The 13,176-nt window shown below is 37.3% G+C and overlaps 1 protein-coding gene across 1 annotated transcript in view; it reads right to left on the bottom strand.

Annotated features, from left to right (window-relative positions):
• UTP6 (UTP6 small subunit processome component) overlaps nucleotides 1-13,176 on the bottom strand; it is a 24,947-nt gene that overhangs the window by 8,099 nt on the left and 3,672 nt on the right. Inside the window, exons 3-13 of the mRNA XM_007452385.1 lie at nucleotides 10,789-10,830; nucleotides 10,460-10,552; nucleotides 9,710-9,757; nucleotides 9,190-9,253; nucleotides 7,394-7,512; nucleotides 4,653-4,730; nucleotides 3,663-3,744; nucleotides 3,138-3,219; nucleotides 1,858-2,042; nucleotides 1,246-1,325; nucleotides 796-873 (exon numbers count right to left, since the gene is read on the bottom strand). Coding sequence (XP_007452447.1) covers nucleotides 796-873; nucleotides 1,246-1,325; nucleotides 1,858-2,042; nucleotides 3,138-3,219; nucleotides 3,663-3,744; nucleotides 4,653-4,730; nucleotides 7,394-7,512; nucleotides 9,190-9,253; nucleotides 9,710-9,757; nucleotides 10,460-10,552; nucleotides 10,789-10,830 — 951 coding nt within the window. The remainder of the gene's footprint in view (nucleotides 1-795; nucleotides 874-1,245; nucleotides 1,326-1,857; nucleotides 2,043-3,137; nucleotides 3,220-3,662; nucleotides 3,745-4,652; nucleotides 4,731-7,393; nucleotides 7,513-9,189; nucleotides 9,254-9,709; nucleotides 9,758-10,459; nucleotides 10,553-10,788; nucleotides 10,831-13,176) is intronic.

Below are 13,176 nucleotides of genomic sequence, written 5' to 3'. Positions count from 1 at the left end.
CAAAAAAAAAAAAAAAAAAAAAAAGTACAACACAGTACAAAACAGCAAGACATTAATTGCAATTACATAAAAATTGTGTAAATTATATAAATCAAAAGAGGTTAAGAGTTATACAAATAAAAGGCATTCAATAAATATAAAGATTTTTGTCCTTTTTTTTCCACTAAGAAAGTATTTAAATACATTAACACATTCACCATCTCATGGAATGCTCTCAACAACTTTGTGAGGTGGCAAAAACAAGGATCATTATCATTATTCTAAAATCAAGTAAACCAACTCAGAAGGGTTAAGTGGTTTGCCCATTACCTACCTATTAAATCACAAAACCCAGTCTAGACCTGTGTATTCCCACACTACATTATTCTGGTTTCTATATAATAATCCTTACCCACTTCAGAGTATAAGGATGGGTTAATATGCCTCTTACTAGAATGTCAGGTTCTAAAATACTGAACACATCTAATTTGTCTTTATTGTACCAGCGGTTAATCTGAGCCAAGCATAGGTTCAGGAAAACATGAATGGATGGACAAACAAAATACACCCAGTTGTGACTCTGTTCTGAGTGTTTTCCACTATATATTACAATATTCCTCCCTCTACTGGTACAGATTTCATTTCTGGCACACACTAAATACTGACAGCCAAATAATAAACACTCTCTACATCTACCATGCCAATCTTCCAAATGTGCTTAGTCATAAAACTATATATATTAAAACACATGACACCAGCCTGAACCAACCAGAATTAAGTACATGTAATTGACACTGAATGTGTCCAGGTCCTTACCCACTGCTTGTACTGGAATTCTGGTAGAAGTTTGAGATCATGTGCCTTCCTGAATGCAACCATGGTTCTTTCCAGCCTCTGAAATCAGAAAAAAATCTCTCAGTTCATCACAAAGTTCCCAGCAGGGGTCTTTGGCCTCTGACAGGAACGAAAGCAGTTTTACACCATTCTGAGAATTGAAAGAAGGGACAGAGGTGGTTTTACTTATGATTAAATGATCTGGGCAGTGGCACCAAGCACAGCCCAGGAAGAGAGGACCTCCTTACCTGGTGGCCAGAACTAGGGCAAAGCAGACTCAGACGTTCAGAATGACAGGTCACTCACAGGACAAAGAGTGGTTATGCAACAAGTTCTTGGAAGCTGTCTCAGACCCCAAAAACCTGTGCCTAGGTTCTTCTTTCAGAAGACACTTTCTAGTCAGCCACTGTAACCACGTAACAAAGTCAATACCTTCTCTCTGAGGAGCCGACTGCTTGTCTTCTTAGCAAACCTTTCCATGCAAAAGTTGATGTAACACTTGCACATGGCCTCTGGAAAAATCAGAGGGATTATGTTGATTAGCCCAGCAATTCTTTTAGTTTAACAGTCATCATACATCTTTTCTTTGAAGGGAAAACTCCTCTGAGGAAGAGTTTAAACTAGTCTGGTGAAAAATATAAGTTATTCTGATTACAGCCTATCAAACACCTCAAATACTGAGGGCAAACAACTGAGTAGTGACATAAATACAAATATTAAAAGTCTTATCCATGTCATGCACCCTTTACCTTTATTTTCCAATATTACAAAATTATCAAGTAAATCTATAACAGAAGTAATGACAATGAAACAACCTTCTGAATGATCACATCCTAAGTATCATTTATTTCCCCAAATAAATGAACAAATGCCACAGCTATCGAGGAAGGTCATAAAAGAGAAAGAACAAGGTGGAAAAGCCAGGCACACTGTAAACTGCCACAGAGAGGTTCCAGAAATGGATTCTGGTCATGGGAATGGAGCTTCAGGTTCATATTCAGGAACACCGTTACTCCCCAGCACACAGGGCCTGGTGAAGCTCACCTGTACGCAGAGTCTTCAACGCCTCTTCATACACAGCACAGCACCTCTCCTCCCGGCGGCCCACCTCTGCCACTTTGGTTTGTTTCGTTGTGGGCGGCTCTTCTCCTGGCTGTGACTCGATCTCTAATTCTCGCCGGGCCACATAATCCCAAGTGAGGGGGTCATCTGTATGCAGAACCTGAAGGCTGAAAAATACTGACATCAACCTAGGACATAAGATTAACTCAGAACATCAAACAGAGAGACAGTGCCAATGCTCTGAAAATGTACCCAGGACACCCCTTTAACAATTCCAGCACCAAAAGAGTGATTTCCCAACAGGCTCCCCAGATGTCTTCACCCTCACTATGTAAATGTTGTCAATGGATCAGAGCTGTCACACACTTGTTAGTTTCAGATTGTTTCAGACATCATTCACAAATGTTAACTTGTAGGTTAGCTCTCAAAGTCAAACCAGCAGGTATGTGTGACAAGATACCTGTTTCTCGAGCCCAAGAAAACCTTATCATATCTAGACTCTTGATTTTCTCTGATAGAAGGAGCCTAATCATGTACCAAAACCCTAAAGGTATCCACAGAGCAAACTGATCCAAGTTCTCTCTTATCTCCTATGAAAGTAAGAGTCCTATTAAGGGTGAAGTACCCACAAGGTGGGCTGCAAATAATTCTTCAACCATATAACCAGACATTAAAAGAATAATGTCTGGGGCTTCCCTGGTGGCACAGTGGTTAAGAATCCGCCTGCCAATGTAGGGGACACGGGTTCGAGCCCTGGTCCGGGAAGATCCCACATGCTGCGGAGCAACTAAGCCCGCGCACCACAACGAAGAGTAGCCCCTGCTCGCCACAACTAGAGAAAGCCCACACACAGCAACGAAGACCCAATGCAGTTAAAAATAAATTAATTAAATAAATTTTAAAAAAGAATAATGTCTGATTACCTGCAGCATTCAACTATAAACATTCATGAGTACAACTCTCATCTTAAGGACAAAAGACATGCCAGGAAAGCAGGAATATAGATTTTTATATAAGCTATAGGACATATTTCTTATTGAACAAAGGCAAACTATTTCCCAAGGGAAGCCAGTAAGTGAGTCAAACAACTTCTCCAAAAATACATTTTTTACGTATACATAAAATACTATACAATAGTCCCAAAACAGCTTTCTTCCAAGGATTTTGTATGGTATCTTCTTTCCCCCTTTCTAAATATCCAACTTCAAACCCTTACCACAAGATCAAAACAGACATATTCACTTTTCCACTATTTTACTTACTCATCATAAATTTCTCTTTGCAGATCTTTGGCAAAGTCGAATAGCTGTGCAATTGAAAGCAGTGACACATGAAATTCTGCACCTAAAATTTAAAAAGCGGGGGAGGGGAGTAAGACTCTAAAGGAGCACTTTCTTAAAGTACTGGAGTTAGTTTTGGTTTTTTTATAAAGTGGGAAGTAGGATAAAACAAAAAAATCACCCATGGTCCCACTATACAAGCAAAGTCATTATTAATATTTGAGTATTCATTAGGGACTTTATTCTAAGCATCTTTAGGACACAAAAGAATGTACTAAATCATTTATTCTTTTCAACTCCCCACATGATTTAAGTACTCAAAAACTTATTGAAATGTTCAGTTATAATCTAAGGGGAAATAAGCCTTTTCTGAAAGAATCGGGACACTATTTCCTACAGAGTTTTATACACATTCTAACAGAAATTTTCAAAATAGGCTAAAGGTTCCTCATTATAAATTGAATGTTTCACTTTCCCACCATAAATAAATTTTCAAAGGATACCTACTTTTAATTATGTTTACAGAATTTTTGTAGATGATCCTTGCCAACTCGCCCATAAGGATTTCTTCAGCATACTCGAGATTCCCCTAAAGAGTATGATATTAAACAACTGAACGCGTAACGCCAGTAAGCAGAAATAGCGCTAGAATGAAAATTAACAATCCTAGACTACCTGTGCCACATGACCTCTGGCAAATCACGTCTCTCTCTGGGCCAGTTCCCTCACTTGTAAAATGTACAGCCTGAATAAGATCACTGATCTTCCAACTGTATTCTCAGGCTCCCGGAGTTGTAGCAAGATTACACGGCTCAAGGCCTCACTCTCTACCTAGACCAGAATAGGTCAAGTTTTACATGCCATGTTCACCCTTCTGCATAAGATTTTCTTTGGATAAAAAAGTTCAGAGCTGGTAACCACAATAACAGGTGATAGTGAAGTTCCTTTTTCAGCTCTAATATTCTCAAACTTGTTTCTTTAAACTTACTCTGTCACGTAAAAAATTACATAAAAAGGAAAAGACAGGCTAGGAATCACACATTTCACAACCTTTCTTGAGCTCCTTCGACCCATTAACATATCATTTAATGAGATCATAAAGAACAGTATGTAGCCATTCCATCAGTAATAATTTCAAGGACCACTCAAATTAGTCCAAATGTCTATTTTTAAAGCACAAAATTCCATTTTTATTACTAAGCCCATTTTAATTAAATCAATGCAAGACATTTAAAAGTTTCAAACTATTAAGTTGGAAAGAAAAGTATATTCTAAAGATTTTCTTTTTTATTCCTGCTTTGTCTCCAAGACCTGAAACCAAGAGCCACCAGGCAGTCAGTCGTGTGGTGCTGGAACTGCTGTGGCACTGGAATGGAACCTGCCAGCCACGGGCAGACCGGCAAGTCACGAACAGTGCTCCTAAAGATTTTCTGTTACTCCTAAGAAGGTTCAAAACACTATATCTTGTTAACAAGTGACAATACATTAGGATCTTACCACATCCATCTTGGCTTTTTCAAACTCTTGCTTTTCCTTCCTCAGTTTCTCAGCATGCATCAGCTCCATCCTAAAATACTAACACAGAAGGGAAATAATGAACTGAAAACCTTTGGAGATAATTTTTTAATTAGAAATATATAACATGCCTCTTTTTATTCATAAATATCAGATCTGGGGAAGTGTGGAGGGAGTGTTATAATCTATCTTGTTATGAAACTAGCTGACATTGACAAGGCTTTTTTTTTTTTTTTTTTTTGGTCGCACCACGCGGCTTGCAGGATCTTAGTTCCCTGACCAGGGATCGAACCCGGGTCCCCGCTGTAACCACCAGGAAATTCCCTCTCCCGAATGTTTCTGTACAAACATATGGTTAACACATAATACAAAGTTGGATTTGTCCAGAATTTTTAATACTTTGAATTCTATGTTACAAGACATATTAAAATGACAAGTTTAAAAACAATGTTTGGGCTTCCCTGGTGGCGCGGTGGTTGAGAGTCCACCTGCCAATGCGAGGGACACGGGTTCGTGCCCCGGTCCAGGAAGATCCCACATGTTGCGGAGCAGCTGGGCCCGTGAGCCATGGCTGCTGAGCCTGCGCGTCCGGAGCCTGTGCTCCGCAACGGGAGAGGCCACAACAGTGAGAGGCCCGTGTAGCGCAAAAACAAAAACAAACAAACAAAAAAAACAATGTTTATATTCATTAACCCAAAAATTCTGCTTCCAGAAATTGATCATAAGGAAATAATCCTAAATACCTAGAAGTTTCATACACAAGGGTATAAAAGCAAATAATGCAGACAATCTAAGTGTCTAAAAGGAGGGAAAGTAAAATATATTAAAAAAGCAGCAGACTGGTGATGCAGCCATAAAACAGTTACAATAATTTAGTAATGGTGCACCACAATTCTAGTGATAGTCTACTTTGTTTTTAAAGCTGGCTATAAAATTTTGCATATAACACAATTACCATTATGTAAAAAATGTGCACAGGAAAAAAGCCTATGAAGAAATGTTAACAGTATTTGTCCTCAATCAGTCACACTTTTTCCTTTTCTGTGCTTTTCTGGCTTTTTTTCCCAAGATTTTCTACAAAGTACATATTACTTTTAGAGTGTAAAATTTTTTTAAAAACCTTTTTTTTTTTAACAAATGCAACTATCAGAACAGATAATGTATATCTCAAAATGTGACTTGGAGATACCTGGAGGTTCCCAAAACCCTTTCAGGGGGTCTACAAGGTTAAAACTATGTAAAATAAGGCCATTCTTCTCTCTAAACTTTGTTTCAGAAGAGTTTTTTTCATTTAAAAATAAGTAATCTATATTGACATGTAATGGGTTTATTATTTTTAAGTGAATATTTTTAGATTTCTTGGTTTTAATTTTCAATTCAATTAAATTTCAATTAAATATTTAATTTTCAAATAAAAATTAACAGATAACCCATATAACAAAAGATCCTTGGGGATTTCGGTAATTTAAGATTGTAAAGGGGTCCTAAGACCAAAAAGTTTGAATACCACTAATATAAATTAATATATACTAACATGGGACTATATTTGTGATGTACTGGGTAAAAATATAGAACACAAAAAAGTGTAGCAGAATCCCACTTTTCAGAATAAAGCCTGTTTTAAATACCTGTAATATGCATAAAAGTATGGGAGGTAAAATTATGAGTACTTTTTCTGTTACTTTTTTCATAAAACTGCTTTCTCTGAACCATTTATAATAAATAAATTCTATTTACTTTTGATAAGAATAAGCAAAAAATCTATTTCCATTTTAGAAAATACAAGTCTAGGCAATTGTGAAAGCCTCCAAAAAACATAAACAATAACACCATACAATAGCACTCTAATAGCAGGGATGACTGATTCTTATAATAGTTTCTCAATAAAAATAATAAAGGCCACAAAGAACTGTCTAACAGAATATGAAGAGAAAGGATGCAAGACTCTAATATAAAACATTAAATTACTACAAAACCAAAATACGGTTGAGACAGCTACAAAACCTATTAGCTTTTTTTTTTTTTTTTTTAACCTATTAGCTTTAAGACACATCACACATAGGGGTCTTAATGAGGGTCTCCCTCATCACATAGGGCTTAATTTTCCTTTGAAGGTTCAACAGTAGTTTCTCCCTTATTCTGACAAATACCTCAGAAAAGGGTGCAGTTTCAATAATATGTCATTTCTAGCATTTGTCGGGGGGTTTTTTAAATTAAGTCTGGCTATCATTCATTGTTCTAGTGCACCCCTCTATAAGTCCACCAGGAGGGGAAGGAAATATCTATCTCAAGAAAATTAGATGAAGAGAATGAGAACAAAGTGGGAAAAACAGCAAGGGAAGCCAAAAGAAGCAGGAAGGGGATGGGAGGGGAGAGCAGAAGGGGAGGGGAATAAATGAATGAATGAATGCATACATACATACAAAGATATAAAGATGGCTGAACCCTGACCTTCAAGTAAAGAAAGGTAGGGTCCAGTTCCCTATCCCTCCCCACGGTAATGGACAGGTAGGAGTTCCAATCTCTCACTGAAAACCTGGAAGATGAGCAAAGTCAACACCTACTACTTGCCAAGAAATACCCTTCTGACCCCCTTTCCCCAGCAGCTCCCCTACTTATTCCTAGTCTCCATAAATCGAAGCCTTTTTAACTTAATAAAGAATATACGTCTCCAGAGGACCAAACTAAGACATGACTCTCACCTTATGTTCACACACACTCACCTCTTGATAAAGTTTCGGGCACTCTGGATGAAAGCGCAGAGCCCGAAGAAATAGTTGTCTTGCACTTTCTGAAGACAAGCGATCTTCCATTTCCCATTTGGCCGCCATAATCCACAAGGCTGTAAGTGAAAAACATCAGACTTCATTTCAATAAAGTAATCAAGTCAGGTATGAAAAGACCAATGCTCCAATTTTGATACCCAAAAATCTTTTCTTTAAAATCTTATCAAAAGAGGAAGAGGATGGAGATAGGGAATTTCTAATGGTTATCTGTAAAGTATTGTTGCTTTATCTAAAATTTAGAGTGTTCTAAACCAAATCTGTAAATGTTAACATCTGTGGGTACTTACGTGCCGTTACTCTATTCCATCAGATCTAAGGTCAATATCATCATTAACTCACATACAAATTTTTAATGTCTTAAAATGCTGGAAAAAATTGTGCATCTTAGAGTCAGTGAAATAAATTATTTTGCTCTTTTCTCTGTATTTAAAGTAGTTGATAGTTTTTTTCAAATGACTCAATTTTTAAGGTAAATTTTTTATTGTACCTACTGGGAGTAAAGTCTTCAAACAAACAAACAAAAAACCTTTGTCCTTCTACATAAGAAATTAACCTTGAGGTAACATTCTAGCTATCTCCCTAGAAACTTCATAAAGATCAGCGATTACCAGACACAGAGAATGGACATGAGGACACGGGGAGGGTGAAGGGTAAGCTGGGACGAAGTGAGAGAGTGGCATGACAGATATACACTACTAAATGTAAAATAAATAGCTAGTGGGAAGCAGCCGCATAGCACAGGGAGATCAGCTCGGTGCTTTGTGTCCACCTAGAGGTGTGGGATAGGGAGGGCGGGAGGGAGACGCAAGAGGGCGGGGATATGGGGATGTAAGTATATGTATAGCTGATTCACTTTGTTATACAGCAGAAACTAACAACCATTATAAAGCAATTATACTCCAATAAAGATGTTAAAAAAAAAAAGATCAGCTATTACCAGGCAAGATTGCTTTTGGTAAAAATGACCCACGGTTTCTAACTGTGTCTGGACGAGGAGGGCTATGAATGGTAGAGAGCCACTGCTCTGGGCTTTCTTGAGCATGTGACTCCTGAAACTGAGCACAGTTCACAGATATAATACCTGGAACCTGCACCCATCCAGGGGTCCTCTATGCCAGTGTGGCTCCTCTGCCCACTCCCGTGCTCTCATGCCCTCCCACCAAAGACAAGCCTCCGAACAGCTGACAGTACTAACGCTGTCTTGTTGTATCCTTCGGAATCAACCGGTCCCAAATGTAGCCGATTTTGAGTCTCGTGTGCTGTAAACCTAATACTCCAGAACAGACACTGAAGCACCTTCACTATAAAATATCGTACTGCTTACACAGTGTTCACAAGAGAAGTCCTTCTCTTACAAAACTTGAGTACCTACTCTGTGCTAATCGCTCTTGTAAAATCTGTATTAATATTGTCCCCTTTATGTTTCTGAAATCCTCAGATTTGACTGCCTCCAAACAGAATTCCCCTCAAAGGACTGAAGAGTTTCTTTTACCATCAGCTAAAAAGAAACTCAGCCCTTCTTGCTCACAGATACAATACCTGGCACAGTAACTAGTTCACAGTAGCAGGGATGAACTAAGAGGCAGCTATTCAGGAATAAAAACTGCTGAGGCCAAGTTCATATGCTCAACTTCTCAAAATAATTCTCTTAGGTTTATCAAGCAAAATAAATTCCAAAATGGCTTGAGTCTACAAATAAGGTAGAAAAAGAACTGACAAGGATTTCACCATACCTGGCTTGTTCGAATGAATGGCCAACATGGCAGAGAATACCTTGCTAAGTTGAACTTTGGTAGCCTGTAAAAGAAGAAAAATTCTACTTCCTGCACAGCAAAGTCATTGCTATTAAACTCTAAGTGATCTGCACTGTACCCTCACCAACTATGAACACCAATGAGGCGACATCTGCTATTGCTAAGGACATATAAACAAATACAGATTCACTCAGGGTTCTCTTCTACCTAAACCACTTAACATAAACATTTTAAATATCTAAAAACTGTTTTCCACTTTACTGAACATATATGCATAAAGACCCTTTTCTTTTCAGCTGATATGGAAGCCATTTATATAGTCATTCAAATATGCAAATGTTGTTACACTGAAGTTCAGCCTTCTTGGGTTCTTTTCCCATTTGTTAACCTTACACACCTTTGGGGAAAACATGGAGGTCAGTAGTCAAGTATGAGGTTTAAAATGCAGACTAACCAAAAGCAGAAAAGAGGGACCAAGACAGGGTTGCCCAATACTCACCCACTTCTTACAAAAGACTACATAAGACAGCCAAAGTTGAACATCATCCTGCAAGAAAAGCAATGGAGTAAGTTGCCTGAATTTGAATTTTATATACAACACACCTTTGCATTAATTTTGTTTGCAACAGAGGCAGATTTCAGAAAATCCAATGTGCCACATCCCTCAGCCTATCAGGCTGTTCCTTACCTGCCTTAGATCTCTTAACCATGACAACTTGTTCCGTCCCCCCACTCCCACCTACTATGATCTAAGACAAAATTTGTCATCTATCCAATTTGTTCAATGCACTTCTGAAATGGTCTCAGTCAGAGGCAGCAAACTAAAATTTGTCATTCCCAAGAATCCAAAGTAATTCCCATATAATATATCCCGGTCCCAGAACCAAACCTGAAGAAAACCAAGTTACTGAGGTGCTGCGCCTACTCTAACCTTATCTTCCACCTCCAAGTACCCCAGCTCGGGGTACTTTATTTAGAGACATATCCAAATCCCAGACAATTTTCTGATCCTTAAATATGAATCAAATCCACTGTTTTCAGCATCATCCTCACAGACTAACTCTAAGGTAATGCGATCAATTTTCTTAATGGTTTCGTAAGTGGTTTCAAGTCATGATATTATCATTAGAATAAGTATTGAGATACCCAAGATAAGAATCCACAACCATACATTTGAATATCCATATTCATAATATATATAATACACATCTTCACATTCCTTACAGCTAAGGGCACTCTGAACACATACTTTCCACTTGGCTGACGCACGTCGGAAGACACCTTGTACTCGGTGTACGATAGAATTTTCAATCTCATCCTTCTTAAATGAATACCCAATACGCTAAAAAGGGACATTAAAAAAAAAAAGCCTCAGTTTAATCCCATTTATCCAAAGCAGCATTCCCAGTTGATCTTTAAACAATACTGGTAGAGAAAGCAAATAATTACAAGTATCATTATGAGCACACCACCACACAATTATCAATGCCAACTATTTCCCAAACCCAAGTTCTAGCTTTGCAGTCACACTATTTAATTCTATATTTTTTTCCAACTTCCAGAAAATCATCTACTTACAACTCGTCTTCGCTGGATCAGTTCCAAAAGATTGATTTCATACTATGAAAGAAAAACATACAAAAAAAGAGAAAACAAGAAAAAGTATAACCTTTTATATAGAGGAGATGCATTTAGTCAAAATCATAAAGTACATAAAAATCAAGAACATAAAACAGAAAATAGTTTGCTATCAAGTAAATGTCTAGCATTCACTAAAAATTCACCTTACATCTGCAAAACTCAAAAATACACACATTAGCATGCATCTAAACATCTTAGATACAAAGAAAGCATGTTACTAAAACTCTAAGACTTCTAAGATTTACAATATCAATCTAACTTCCTCGTCTACAACAGTGTGTTCAAACTTTTAGGAAACTAACCATTCAAAACTTTTGGCTGACGCACAAGCAAATAAAGCAGATAAACAGGGTTGTACTAGCTGAAACAGGGCACCTAATTGGCTCTCCCTACCCTTGCCTCCAAAGGACCACTGAGAACCTCTAAGACTCTCCAAAAACCACTACTATATGATTCCTCTCTAAGCTTGAAGACTACTAGAGACAGAAGGCACAGAACCTTACAAGATCGCATATGCTTCATTTTAAAACTGTCTTATGACATATTTGAAGCACACAGAACACCCATGCAGCGACCACACAGCTAAGTCAAAGTCTACATTTTACTATATTTGATTCAAAACGTTTTTAGAAATAAAACAATTCAGATAAAGGCAAAGCCCCCCATGTCTGATTCCACTCCTCTCCCTCTCCAGAGGAAATGATGATCTTGACTCAGGTGTTTATCGTTCACAAGCATGACTTCAAACTTTATTATAATGTCATCTTGAATGCTTTTAAACTTTTTACAACTGGTATCATACGGAATGAACCCATCACTCCATATTTTTACTGAACATTTTGAATTTAGATATATCCCTGCTGTCATGTAGAATTCAAGTCCATTCATTTTAACTGCTGTGTAGCATTTCATTATATGAACGTGCAATTTACCTATCCTTCCTCCTGTGATGCGTATTTTTTCCAGTTTTTTTATTACAAAAAGCTGCAATTAATATTCTTGTATACATCTTCTTGTGGATATATGCAGGAACTTTACCACTAACATGTAAGCTCCTCAATGACATGATTCCTGTCTGCTTAATTTATTGTACCCCATCAGTGTCATGTACATAACAGGTACTCAATATATACTGTATGACTGAATGAATGAAATTGCTGCGTCACACAGTACACGCATCTTCAACTTCATGGGATATTGCCAAATTGCTCTTGAAAGTGGTGGGACAAATTATATGCTGATACTGTCAGTCTTTAAAACGTTTATTAATATGATGGGTATAAAGTAGTACTGCACCCTGGTTTTAATCAATACTTACCTGATTACTAACGAGGCTAACATCTTTTCAAAAGTTTACCAATGACTGATGTTTCCCCTTTGTGAACTGCATGTACCTATTTCTCCAGTTGTTTTCATTTTCTTTCCACTTGTTTGTCATTTCTTCTTGATTTGTAGATTTTTACATATTCTAGATTCTGACTATATATGTTGCAAATATTTTCTCTCATTCTGTGGCTTATCTTTTTACATTATTTATCATGTCTTTTTTGCACAGAAATTTTTACCTTTAACATAGTCAAATCAATCTTCTCTTTCATGGTTTGTGCTTTCACAGTCTTCTTCATTTTAAGAAACTTTTCCCTACCAGAATGTAAACTGGTACAGCCACTATGGAAAACAGTATAGAGTTTCCTTAAAAAACTAAAAACATAGAGTTGCCATATGATCCAGCAATCCCACTCCTGGGCATACATCCAGAGAAAACTATAATTCGAAAAGATACATGCACCCCAGTGTTCCTAGCAGCACTATTTACTATTTACCAAGACATGGAAGCAACCTAAATGTCCATCAACAGATGAATGGATAAAGATATCCTATATATACGTAATGGAATACTACTCAGCCATAAAAAGAATAAAATAATGCCATTTGCAGCAACATGGATGGACCTAGAGATTATCACAGTAAGTGAAGTCAGAAAGAGAAAGACAAATACCATATGATATCACTTATATGTGGAATCTAAAATATGACACAAATGAACTTACTAACGAAACAGAAACAGACCCAGAGACCTAGAAAACAAACTCAGGTTACCAAAAGGGAAACAGGATGGGGGAGGGATAAGTTAGGAGTTTGGGATTAGCAGATACAAACTACTATATATAAAATAGATAAACAACAAGATCCTACTGTATAGCACAAGGAACTACATTCAGTATCCTGAAATAACCCATAATAGAAAAGAATATGAAAAATATGTATACATAGGTATAGCTGACTCACTCTGCTGTCCACCAGAAACTAACACAACTGTAATTC

Source organism: Lipotes vexillifer, unplaced genomic scaffold (assembly GCF_000442215.2).
Source record: "Lipotes vexillifer unplaced genomic scaffold, Lipotes_vexillifer_v1.1 scaffold216, whole genome shotgun sequence".
Taxonomy (NCBI): domain Eukaryota; kingdom Metazoa; phylum Chordata; class Mammalia; order Artiodactyla; family Lipotidae; genus Lipotes; species Lipotes vexillifer.
The sequence above is the reverse complement of the archived record's forward strand: the minus strand, read 5'-3'. Positions and strand labels throughout refer to the sequence as shown.